General features: G+C 38.7%; 1 protein-coding gene across 1 annotated transcript in view; it reads left to right on the top strand.

Annotated features, from left to right (window-relative positions):
• The window catches only part of SLC15A1 (solute carrier family 15 member 1), a 53,134-nt gene that overhangs the window by 19,057 nt on the left and 22,065 nt on the right, over positions 1-12,012 (top strand). The window contains exons 5-14 of the mRNA XM_034758222.1: positions 902-1,021; positions 2,430-2,529; positions 2,817-2,907; positions 4,239-4,322; positions 5,970-6,052; positions 7,125-7,211; positions 9,497-9,586; positions 10,232-10,276; positions 10,386-10,418; positions 10,526-10,614. Coding sequence (XP_034614113.1) covers positions 902-1,021; positions 2,430-2,529; positions 2,817-2,907; positions 4,239-4,322; positions 5,970-6,052; positions 7,125-7,211; positions 9,497-9,586; positions 10,232-10,276; positions 10,386-10,418; positions 10,526-10,614 — 822 coding nt within the window. The remainder of the gene's footprint in view (positions 1-901; positions 1,022-2,429; positions 2,530-2,816; positions 2,908-4,238; positions 4,323-5,969; positions 6,053-7,124; positions 7,212-9,496; positions 9,587-10,231; positions 10,277-10,385; positions 10,419-10,525; positions 10,615-12,012) is intronic.

The raw sequence follows: 12,012 nt of genomic DNA on the forward strand, positions 1-12,012 counted from the left end.
GAACACATTCAGCAAAACATTTAATCACATGTTTAAGTCCCATTGAAGTTAAAGTAAAGAACGTGTTTAAGGGCTTTGTGAAACAAGAATGGACACAAGTTTAAAGTTTATGATTTTTTGATCACACTACAATATGCACACTCAGTTGCCCAATGCAATGGCAACAGAGATAGTCACATTTGGTGCTACCAGTCGGCACTACTATCCTGATGCTAGTCTTGAATTTTAGTCTTTCATAGATGAATACACTTTAGCCCATTAGCTGGTTCACTCAGATTATTATCATTATTTCTGAAGATATTTTTGTGTAGTTTTCATTAATTTCCCCCTGAAGTTTCAATGAAGAAAAGTAGAGAACTATAAATGGTTATGTACCCAGAGCATAGGTTGCATATTGTTGGTATAATGCATATACAATTTAAATTTCACAATATATTAAATAGGACAAAAGGACTTTCACAATCTTACTTTTTCCCCTCACTTGGTTATTAAAGAGGCAATCACTGAAGCACTGACAGATGGTGCAATCACAATATGTAGATGTTAAATAAAATGCCTGAATACATGCCTTTTTTCTAATATCTTTTGTCTCATTACCTTACTTTAATTTAATTAAGTAATATAATTAAATTATTTATTTTGCTTAAGTAGAGACTACTTTTAAAATAAAGTGTCAAAAGTATAACTGGTATCGGATAAATTGTTCATTATTCAGGAAATGTTTTGATATATTTACAGTATCTCGTGATAAGATTCTCATAGCTATTTCATGGTGGATTTATTCATCCTGTTTATTCTAACCAATTACTTTCTGCCTGAAACATTCTTGTGAACTAGAAAGAAATCTGAGTTAGCTGTGCAGTTAAAAAAACATATTTTCTGTCTTCTTCCTTTACAACAGGACCATTATCTCCCTGTCCATTGTTTATACCATTGGACAGGCGATCATGGCAGTAAGTTCCATAAATGACTTGACAGACTATAACAGGGATGGAATTCCCGATAACATTCCATTGCACATGTAAGTTGCATTACACATTTCTGTCTTCCAGATTAATGCATGATGGAATAATTTAGTTCTTTAATGTACTGTACTTGTTGCTTAAATTGTCTAATGATCAGCCTCTCCTTATTTACTGCTACTTTTATAAGGAAGCTGTCATATCCATGTTATATGACCCCTATGACCCAGTGGCAAAGACCACTGAAACCTATATTGATCTGCTGCTTAAAAACCTGCCCTAGAGCAGCTTGAATTTACACAATCAATTTTCCCAAGACTGAATAGTTTTGGAGAAGAGAACCTTTGTAGTTCACTACTTAAACAATTCTCCCTTTTATTTTTATGCATCTGAAAAGTTTCACAGGATGTGTGCAAAATTCAGACCATACTGATTTCACTTAATTTAAGTGAGGTGGTCATTTACCTCAAGGCAGATCTATTTCATTCAAATTTTATTTTAAATCTGAGCTCTGTAAGAGAATGATTACAAAGGCAGACTAACTCTATATTGAGTATGAACTATACATTTTATGAGTTTTGCTAGTCAGACTACAGATTTTCATCACTGCACAAGGTCTGTGCAAAAGAGGTTCTCTGAAACTTTGTAGTTAATAAAATATCCTATTTTACTTTCATCTGATTTTGGAGCTGGAATTTTAACATCCAGAAATATATTATGCAACATATGACACCATTCACATTGCTTCATAAAACAACACCTTGATTTCCAAGGAAAGTATATCATTCTCCTGAATAAAATAGAGTATTTCTCCCAGATAAACGAGCCAAGAAAGAATATCTTAAGAATAAGCTAAAGTTCATTACTTTATCTTTGCTTTCTGGCACAGCAGAATATCATGTGCTAGAGACTGTCCTGCACTTCCAGCACAGAAAGCACAGGCTAGGATGAGCAGGGACAAAGATGGTTTTATGTCACCTTTCTACTGTCTGCATTCTGGGCTGCTGCAGGGCCTGAAATGGCCCTGGTATAAGGTAGCTCAGCCCCAGCTGCTTTAAGTCATGGCAGCTTTGCCTGAGATGCCTATAGGCTCTCTGAAGTACAGAATCCCCATAGTGCTTAGTGCTACAATTACACCTCCATCCCTAATGCACCACCTTGTGTCCCTGGCCCCAGCATGCCCTCCAAGCTGGTGCATCTAATCAGGGCAGTGTAGGGCTGCTTAACTCAGCCCTATGCTGGTCCTGCACCGGAATCATTCTTCTCCAGCCCATTGCATTTCCTTCAAGCCACCCCAGTGGTATATATAGACCAGAAACCGGTCAATGACATTTTTGAATGTTAGGACACAGTTAAGAATTCCTTTGTTTAATGCTGTTGCTATTAGCAAGCCTGGGCATTTCTCCTTGTGTGATGTTCCTTTACCTACACTAAAGTAAACTGAGTGACATTTTCTCCCTTCCCCAGTGGTCTGTCTATGATTGGCCTGATCTTAATTGCTTTTGGTACTGGTGGAATCAAGCCCTGTGTAGCAGCATTTGGTGGAGATCAGTTTGAAGAGGAACAGGTAACAATATTTTTCAAACATGGTTGGACTCATATTTCATTTTTTAATAATAATAGATATACATCTTCAGATGGTGTCCATTGCTCTGGTACTTGGGTGTCCAAAAGAAGAGCTAGATCCTACCTCAGTGTTCTCTACAAATACATACACTGTGTCATCAGTACTAAATATTGGGCGGACTCCAATCATACTTTGTAATTTAGGCCAGCGGAGTCTGATCAACATAATACTGACTAACCATGTTCTAAATAGTTCTTTTAAAATTTATTTTCTTACTCTCACTGCAGGAAAAACAAAGAAATAGATTCTTCTCTCTATTTTATTTGTCTGTTAATGCCGGAAGTCTCCTCTCTACTATAATCACTCCAATTCTCAGAGGTAAACTTGCACTGTTGTTGTCTACAAACTGGTTAAACAGCATAGCAAAAAAGAATAAGGCAGCGGGGATGGATCACTTATTGGATTAGTACTGGATAAGGGTATTTTAGTTTTAGGCAACTACTTTGAGTCCACCCAGAAGTCATTACCATCTGATGGCTTATGAGACATGTTTATAGTTTCAGCTTATTTCTAATATAGAAATGTCAATATCACAAAACCTCACTGTCATAGTTGATGCTAATGGGCATCTTTCTTGGCAGTCTCAGAGATGCTAAAAATTGAATGACCATGGAGACTGCACTACTTTCACACCTGATAGGAAGGTGGAGAAGCCAGCACTGCTGCTGTGACTCTTGTAGCTCAAAGAAGGCTTTGTTCTACAGTGATATTTAACACAGCATTTTTTAAATCACCACTAAAATGATCAAAAAAAGGAGGGGAAAATAATATCATTAGATTTCTCTATTTTGTGGGGGGAAGAGGGAAAGAAGAAAGGGAGCTTTTTATTCAGAGGTTTAAGGGTATTACAAAAGATGCACATATACATAATATATAGACACATAGACACTTAAAATATACAACAAATTAAGTCAAAAATTTACTACTATCAAAATGGACATTTTTATGTGTTCTAATTATAAAGATCTCACTGATTTTTCTTTAATGGAAGCGACGTCTTGATAAATGTAAAACAAATTCTAAATCACCAGTATCTGGGTTCTTTCCTTAATAAACTGTACATGATTAAATATACTTGTTTTTCTGTCCTTCCTTTCTATGTTTAACTCTGATTATATAGTGTAGTGACTATACACACACGTACACACATACATCTGTAAGTGGAGTATGTGTTGTGCTGTACGATGGATTATAGATTTTATTGGCATGACTTTGGAATGGCTGCTTTCTCAAGAATGGCAAAGCCACAAGAGAATTATACAAATGATCCCAAATAAGTGTAGCTTAGACTTGGACCTTTCGATTTCTGGCATTCTATTCCAGTTCGTTGCTGTCATTTTATTATTAGTTAACACAATTTGCTATCCTTCCTAGGATAGATGGCAGATGAGCATATGAAAAAATATGAGAGACCCTTCTTTGCTGGTATATCATTGAAAATGCCTTCTGTGGTTTGAACAGAAAGAGTCAACCAAAGGAAGAAAGATAGGACTTTATTTAATGGTTTGATTAGAAGGCTGACTAACCTGTCAGAGCAAGACAGATTAGTTGCTAGCAGGCTAGTATACTCCTAGGTAAATTTTATAGCTTCAATGCTAGCTGACACTAGTATACAAAACTCTTGTCTAACCCTGTTTTATTTCCTTCAGGCGAAGAATGTGGAATTCACACCAAGCAACAGTGTTACCCACTGGCCTTTGGAGTGCCTGCTGCACTCATGGCCGTTTCACTGAGTATGTTGCATGTTTTCCAGTTTATTTACTGCATAAATTCTCTTTATTATATTGGTGACTTTTTATACGAGAAGGGGAAATAAGACTATTTGCTTAGAAATGTGGAGTTAAAGGGGGAGGCTGCCTTGTTTTTTATAATCCAGGATTCCTGATGTAGCATTGGCATAACTACCAATTAACACCTTACAGATAAATATATTTGCATGGTAGAGAGCTCCATATGTTGTAATTGCTTGGGTGTGCTGCTGCAGTCTAGAAAGGGAAAATATAAATATACATTTATGTATCACTGATCAGGGGTTACATAGCATTATGGACAAGGTTCAAACTATGGCAGAAATATTAAAGTAGAAAATTGATGGACTACATCTCCTCAGGTTACTAGTTCTGACTCCTTCACAACATCCCAAAACCTGATCGGGGGTAAGAGAGTTCTCATATTAGAGGTACAAATGAAGGATTAGGCTTGATAACTTTGCTTTGGAAATAGCAGTCAAATCAAAATCTGATAATTAAGTAGAAATTGTCTAATAAAAATAGTTTTACTATTAAGGGTCAAATTGTGGCCTGGCCTGCATGGCAGTGCCAGGGCTTAAGGGAGTGCAAGATGTGTTCCCGTATGCCCCTGCACCAGCTACCCACATCATGGGTGATTGCACCAGAGGAGAAGCAAGATCCACAGAGCTATTACATCCCTCTTCATGCACATGGATGGGAGTGGGCAGAGCCTTGTTTCCACCCCCCACAATGTACATTGCTGTGCCAGCATGTCAGGGAGCCTGCTCTGTGCGTGCTATAGACCTGGTGCAGTTTATTCCCTTCGTGGAGCAGTGGGGGAACTCCCATGAGAGCTGCTCCAGAGGCAGCTCAAGAACATACTGCCCCTTATCTGTGTTCATGACCAAACCTCAAATAAACCCTAAATGTTCTGCATTACATAGTTTGCTTTAGCTTATGTGGTACTATTTGGAGCATTCAGGTGCAGTAAATAAATGTGAAAGCTTTAAATAAGGGAGGTTTTTCAAAGCTTTAATCAAATATCCAAGATTAAGATGAGCACAGAATAGTAATATATTAATACAGTAATTTCAGATGCATTGGTGAAATATTGCATTGTCCTTCTGTATGTAACCATTTACTTGCTTATGAAAAACCACTGCATTTTACCAGCTGCACTGCTCAATGAGCATTGCAGTACAAAGACCAAGGAATTATTTTGTTATAAGAACCCTTTCAGAGTTCCATAGAGGATAAAATAGCTGCAATATCCAATACACTTGCTCTTCCAAAATTACATCTTTAATTATAGGTTGTATTAGGGAAATTCAGCAGGCCCAGACCTAAGGCCCCCATCTGTTTTGTTTTGTTTTTGTCCTTACTCAGGCAAACTGCCTACTCACTGAAGACAACAGATGTTTGCCTGAATGAGGACTGCATAAGAATCTGTTTAAGAATCTGATAAAGTATATTAGATTGATTAAAAATTAATTGAAAAATATGTTAATAACTGTTTTATTGCTCTTTAAAATGCTGTTTCCCACTCAGGCTTGGTTTGTTTTAACCTCTTTGTCATTATGTTTTGTATACCAAAGTATTTTCCTCTAGTTTCAGTCAATCCTGAAATGTTTTTCTGTTTACTTATTGTAGTGGTGTTCATACTTGGAAGCAAAATGTACAAGAAAGCTCATCCTCAAGGCAATATAATGCTCCAGGTTTCCAAATGCATTGGAGTAAGTAATGCCAGACTACCTGGAAAAGCATGGCTGGACTTTTCAAATGGAGTTAGTCTTTATCACCCATCGATAATTTTTATGACCTTCATAAACTTTGTAGTTTGCAAACTGTTTCTTCCATTTCAGTCAGGAGTAAAATTCCATCATAATGTTGCAATTATTTCTGTCATAATTAATCTGATCTTTTGGTGTAAAAGAAGCTTCTGAGTTTTTGAGACTCACTCTGATTTATTTTTCTTAATTGAGCCTAATGAGTTGTATCACACACCCACCCACCCACCCCTTAAATTTTCCTGCGTTGACTTAATTTCAAATCAACCTCTTTTTAACAATCCAGCTGCTAAGGTCTCTTAATTTCAGTAAATGTTAGTTATTATTATGTAGTTAGTTGTATTATCATGGTTCCTTGAGGCCTTAAGCAAGATCAGGGTCCAACTGTGGTAGAGACTTCAGTGGGGCTTAATGCAGGTTCCTTCAATCCTGACCTGTAGTACCCCTGTTATTCCAGTCCTGTGCTCCCCACATACAGGTCTGCCAGTGTAACTCTAGCACAGCTACATAATATTTGTTGTTGGCATGAGGAATTCATTAGAAAGTAAATATTAATGTTTCATGTAAACAAAATTTATCTTTAAAGTGTAATTCCATTCTGAAGAATTGCTGTGTAAAACTGAAACTATCTTCTTATTTCATTAAACACTGAAAGTGTACTCTGCAAAAACCTGTGTAGACAAGGCCTCAGAGAATTCCCAGCAGCACCCAGTGTTAAGAGGCACTACCTATTTTTCTGAATTGCTTGGTTTCCTCTAATATTGGGAATGTTTTCCTGAATCCAAGACATATGAGACATATAGCAGAACACTTCCTTTAAGTGTTTAAAACAGTTTCTTAGAAACATTCAACTTTTAATAATAATAAAAATAAATTAAAAAGAATATAAATTGCTCTGAAAGATAGTTTCTCTTATTATTATAAGTCACTTTAACCTTGTAGTTACAAATATTTGTTGCATCATGTTTAAATGGTATTCAGTGTAATTAATCCAAATTTATTAATGTTCTTTTCACAGTTTGCTGTTAAAAACAGATTTCAGCATCGCAGAAAACAGTTCCCCAAAAGAGAACACTGGCTGGACTGGGCTAGTGAAAAGTATGATGTAAGTATCATTTGTGTGTGCATGAGCACGTGTGCATGGATAGATAGATAATGCCTTTCTCCCTTTTTTCTTTTTTGTTCCATCTGCCTTGTTCACTAGTTATGCAACCCCATACCAAATACCGGGGAGATAATGCTGTGTCTGTCTATAGTAATCAGAAGCTAGTGTTCTAGCTAGATCTTACTGCTCTGGCAAGATAGGATGGTTACCATCATGGCTTAATGTAGCTTCAGATTGTCCTCCAGGTATCAGGGCTTTGTGCATGATCACATATCGCACTGAGGAAACTCTAGTGGGCTGAACATAAATGTATTTCTCTCTAAGAACAAATATTTAAAATTACCTGGTAGCAGTTTCAAGATGATAGCAAGTATTCTATCTCCAGTGTAGATTTTATGGCCTTGATATAAACAATCCAGCTTCAAAATACACTTTGAATGAAAACACACAATATATATGATAACACATGCGAACAATGCACATTACACTAATGAGGATTGTAGTTAATGCCCTATGGACTCCATGGTCAAGAAATTTGTCAGAGAATCCACTTCTAGCTGCAGAATTGTGCTCCAGAATCTAAGCTTACATTAAAAAAAATATAAGGGAGGCAATATCAATGTGGCCTAGTGAATAGGGTACTGGTCTAGGACTTAGAAGACCTGGGTTCTGTTCCTGGCTCTGCCACTGATTTAGAGGGGAGGGATAGCTCAGTGGTTTGCATGTTGGCCTGCTAAACTCTGGGTTGTGAGTTCAATCCTTGAGGGGGCCATTTAGGGATCTGGGGCCAAAAAAAAATCTGTCTGAGGATTTGTCCTGCTTTGAGCAGGGGGTTGGACTAGATGACCTCCTGAGGTCTCTTCCAACCCTAATAAAACAAAAAACAACCTCAGTTGGTGAAATTATCATAGGCCCTTCAAAACCAAGGATTTATAACTTTTTTCACCAGCTGAGGTTCCTAGCCTTCCTGCTTGTGAAAATAAGCTTGAAAATATGTAACTAATGCAGTAATGCGTTGCTTTGCACAGGCCCTTTATTATAATATTGCATTCCTTCATTGGTAATCCATACTGAGTTCAAACTCCTTGTCATGGCTTTTAAAGCCGTTCAGCTATTCATCCCCAATCTATATGTCTCCTTTTAGGTGGCCTTCCGCACTCCCTGATGATTTTTCAATGGTTACACAATCTCAACCTCCCTTCTGTCTCCTCTCTGATTCCTGTCTACATGACATCTTCCATGTAGCCCCTGTTCATTGAAAACACTCCTCAAAACCACCTTATCGTTCAAATCCCTCTTAAAAATTTGTTTCTGAAGCATCATCTATCAGAAATGAGATAAAATAACACAAACTAACAAAAACAAAGTCTAGTTCAATGTAACCATCACATATATGTACAGACCTTACTGAGTAACAGTGGACTTTATTTACATAACCCCTCTTGTCCTTTCTCCTCACACACACCTGCCCACGTTTTGTCCGTTTTTGTCCATTTGTTAAAAGACAGGGAACAAAGAGTAGGAATAAAGGGTAAATTTTCAGAATGGAGAGGGGTAACTAGTGGTGTTCCCCAAGGGTCAATCCTAGGACCAATCCTATTCAACTTATTCATAAATGATCTAGAGAAAGGGGTAAAAAGTGAGGTGGCAAAGTTTGCAGATGATACTAAACTGCTCAAGATAGTTAAGACCAAAGCAGACTGTGAAGAACTTCAAAAAGATCTCACAAAACTAAGTGATTGGGCAACAAAATGGCAAATGAAATTTAATATGGATAAATGTAAAGTAATGCACATTGGGAAAAATAACCCCAACTATACATACAATATGATGGGGGCTAATTTAGCTGCAACTAATCAGGAAAGAGACCTTGGAGTCATCGTGGATAGTTCTCTGAAGACGTCTGACCCAGTACGGCTATTCTTATGTTCTTATGTTATGTTCTTATCTTCACCTTAATTTAGGCCCCAGTAGTGCAAAGACTTACACATGTGCTTAACTTTAAAGGACTGTAAATAATTCCATTGAAGTCTAAAGCTCTACACACAATCTGTAAAGTTTAGCATGTGTCCAAGTCTTGCATGATCAGGACCTTTGTTTCTAATGTGAATTAAAATATATGAATAGCAATAGTATGAATAAAATATGAATAATAGTAATAGTCTTAGTATATATATATACACACACACATATATATATATGTGTTATATATATAAAAAACTTGTGGTTTTGTTGAATTTACCTATTTTTAGCAACTTTTTTTTTTTTACTGTTCTTCACTATAGAAACGACTTATTACACAAACTAAGATGGTCTTGAGGGTACTTTTCCTGTATATTCCTCTCCCCATGTTCTGGGCACTTTTTGATCAGCAGGTAAGGTAGAAAAAAAGTGTAATTTTTTTGCAAGTACATGTACAATTATATTCAATCATTATATTGTGAAATCAGTGGGCAGAATTTAAATTGGTGATAATGAAAAATGGTACTTATGAATTACACAGTTATTTATATACTGTACCTAGTAAGTTATTTTATTTATCTCTCCTATTATACACTAGCTGCTCTTGTGAAGCTTTAAGTGTATGATCAATTAATATTTCAAACATATATATTACAAAATAATCTAAGTTGACACAATGTCATCAAAAATATTAAAGATAAAATCCTTATCGTGGTTCCAGCTCTTATATGCTGGGTAAAAAAGACCGGAGCAGCATAAAAGGCCTCTAAAAGCCCCAGTTCTGTCTGGGGGAGGATCCCCCCAGTGCAGACACTGTGGAAGACAGCCATAAAGCTGCCTCCAAAGACCCCATTGCAAGTCCAACATTTTCCTTTAGTAGTTCAGGATCAGACCTTTGTCAAAGATTGGCAGAGGAAAAAGTAATCCTAAGGAAAGTTTTTGTGTTCCTTTATTATTGATTCCCCACCCCCTCTATTCTTCCCTTTCTAAAAAAATTCAGTAGTAACTAGAACAGATTGCTTTATTGTAGCATTTCATTATGACTTTGTTTTATTAAGGGATCAAGATGGACATTACAAGCCACAACAATGGATGGAAACTTTGTAGGTTATTTTAACTTAAAGTTTTAAAGAATTATTGACTTTTCATTTGTTCTTATGCATTTTTTCAGTCTTCTAATGTTAAAATATATTTACCTTTTCTTTTCCTTAGGGAGCTATTCAGATCCAGCCAGACCAGATGCAGGTACACTAAACTACATTTGTGATATTTTTACATTTTTTTAAATCACTATTTTAAAAAAGACTTTGGAAAGTGCTTAACTTTTTTTTCTGGATTTTTACATTCAACAGACCGTGAACCCGATTCTGATTGTTGTTATGGTCCCAATTGTAGACGCTGTGGTTTATCCTTTAATTAAAAAATGCCACTTCAATTTCACGTAAGTTAATTCATATGCCTGATTTAATCTTCAGGTGTATTTTAATGATTTATCTTAAAGTGCTATGTTGATAATATTATGACAGAGCAAGCTTTCACTAAGATAAGGAAATCCAAGGAGTAGAACTATTAATAATGAGTTAATATAAAAAGTATTTTATGTTACTGAAACACTTAGGACTTGGCTACACTTGCGAGTTAGAGCTCATAAAGCAGCCCTGGGTGCCCAACTCCCGACCCGTCCACACTGGCAAGGCACGTAGAGCGCTCTGACTCCTCAGCTAGAGTGCTCCTGGTACCCCACCGCAGTGAGTGGAATAACATTTGTTGCACCTTGGCTACAATGCCTGGCGTCAGTGTGAACGAGGTGTTGCATTACTGTGCTCTGATTGGCCTCCGGAAACGTCCCATAATCCCCTTAAGTCAAGTGGCCACTCTTGTCATTGTTTTTGAATCACTGCAGGAATGTGGATGTGCCCTTTCAAAGCTCCGTTTCCGACAGCCGGCATGCTTATCTGCTCTGAGAGAAAGTAACCATTACTGTGGAATGCTGTGTGTGAGAGACAGAGGCGGGGTGGGGAGAAGGGGAGTCTGCTGTGGTCTGAACTTACAAGACCTCATGCTGACATGCTCTCAGCCCCCAAAAACCCACTCTCTCTCCCCCCACATACACACAACACACTCCCTGTCACACTCCACCCCATCCCACTCCCCATTTGAAAAGCACATTGCAATCACTTGCATGCTGGGATAGCTGCCCATAATGCACCGCTCCAAATGCCGCTGCAAGTGCCACAAATGTGTCCACGCCAGTGCGCTTGAAGCTATCAGTGTGGACAGACTGCAGACGCTGGTTTATCTTAAAGCACTCTACATCTGCAAGTGTAGCCATGCCCTTAGTTGCAATCATATATACAGCTCTAAGAACAAAGAGAAGGCGAACCCAGCTGCAGGGGGCAAACTACAGTGTGGAGATGAAATCCTGCCCCCCTTGAAGTCAATGCCATAAATTAGGGTTACCATACGTCCGGATTTTCCCGGACATGTCCGGCTTTTGGGGGTTCAAATCCCCGTCCGGGGGGAAATCCCCAAAAGCCGGGCATGTCCGGGAAAATCAGGAGGGCTCGGTGGTGCTCGGCCGGGGCCGGTGCGGGGCCGGGAGCATGGTGCCGGGCCGGGAACCAATGGGGCGCAGTGCCAGGCCAGGGTCACAGTGCCGGGCCGGGCGCGGGTCCGGGGAGCCGAGCGCGCGGGGAGCCGGGAGCCGGGGTGCCGAGCCCGCGGGGAGCCGGGAGCCGGCCGGGGAGCCGGGGAGCCGAGCCCGCGGGGAGCCGGGAGCCGAGCCGGGCGGGGAGCCGGGAGCCGGGTGGGGAGCCGGGGAGCCGAGCCCGTGGGGGAT

This window comes from Trachemys scripta, chromosome 1, assembly GCF_013100865.1.
Source record: "Trachemys scripta elegans isolate TJP31775 chromosome 1, CAS_Tse_1.0, whole genome shotgun sequence".
In the NCBI taxonomy this organism is placed as follows: domain Eukaryota; kingdom Metazoa; phylum Chordata; order Testudines; family Emydidae; genus Trachemys; species Trachemys scripta.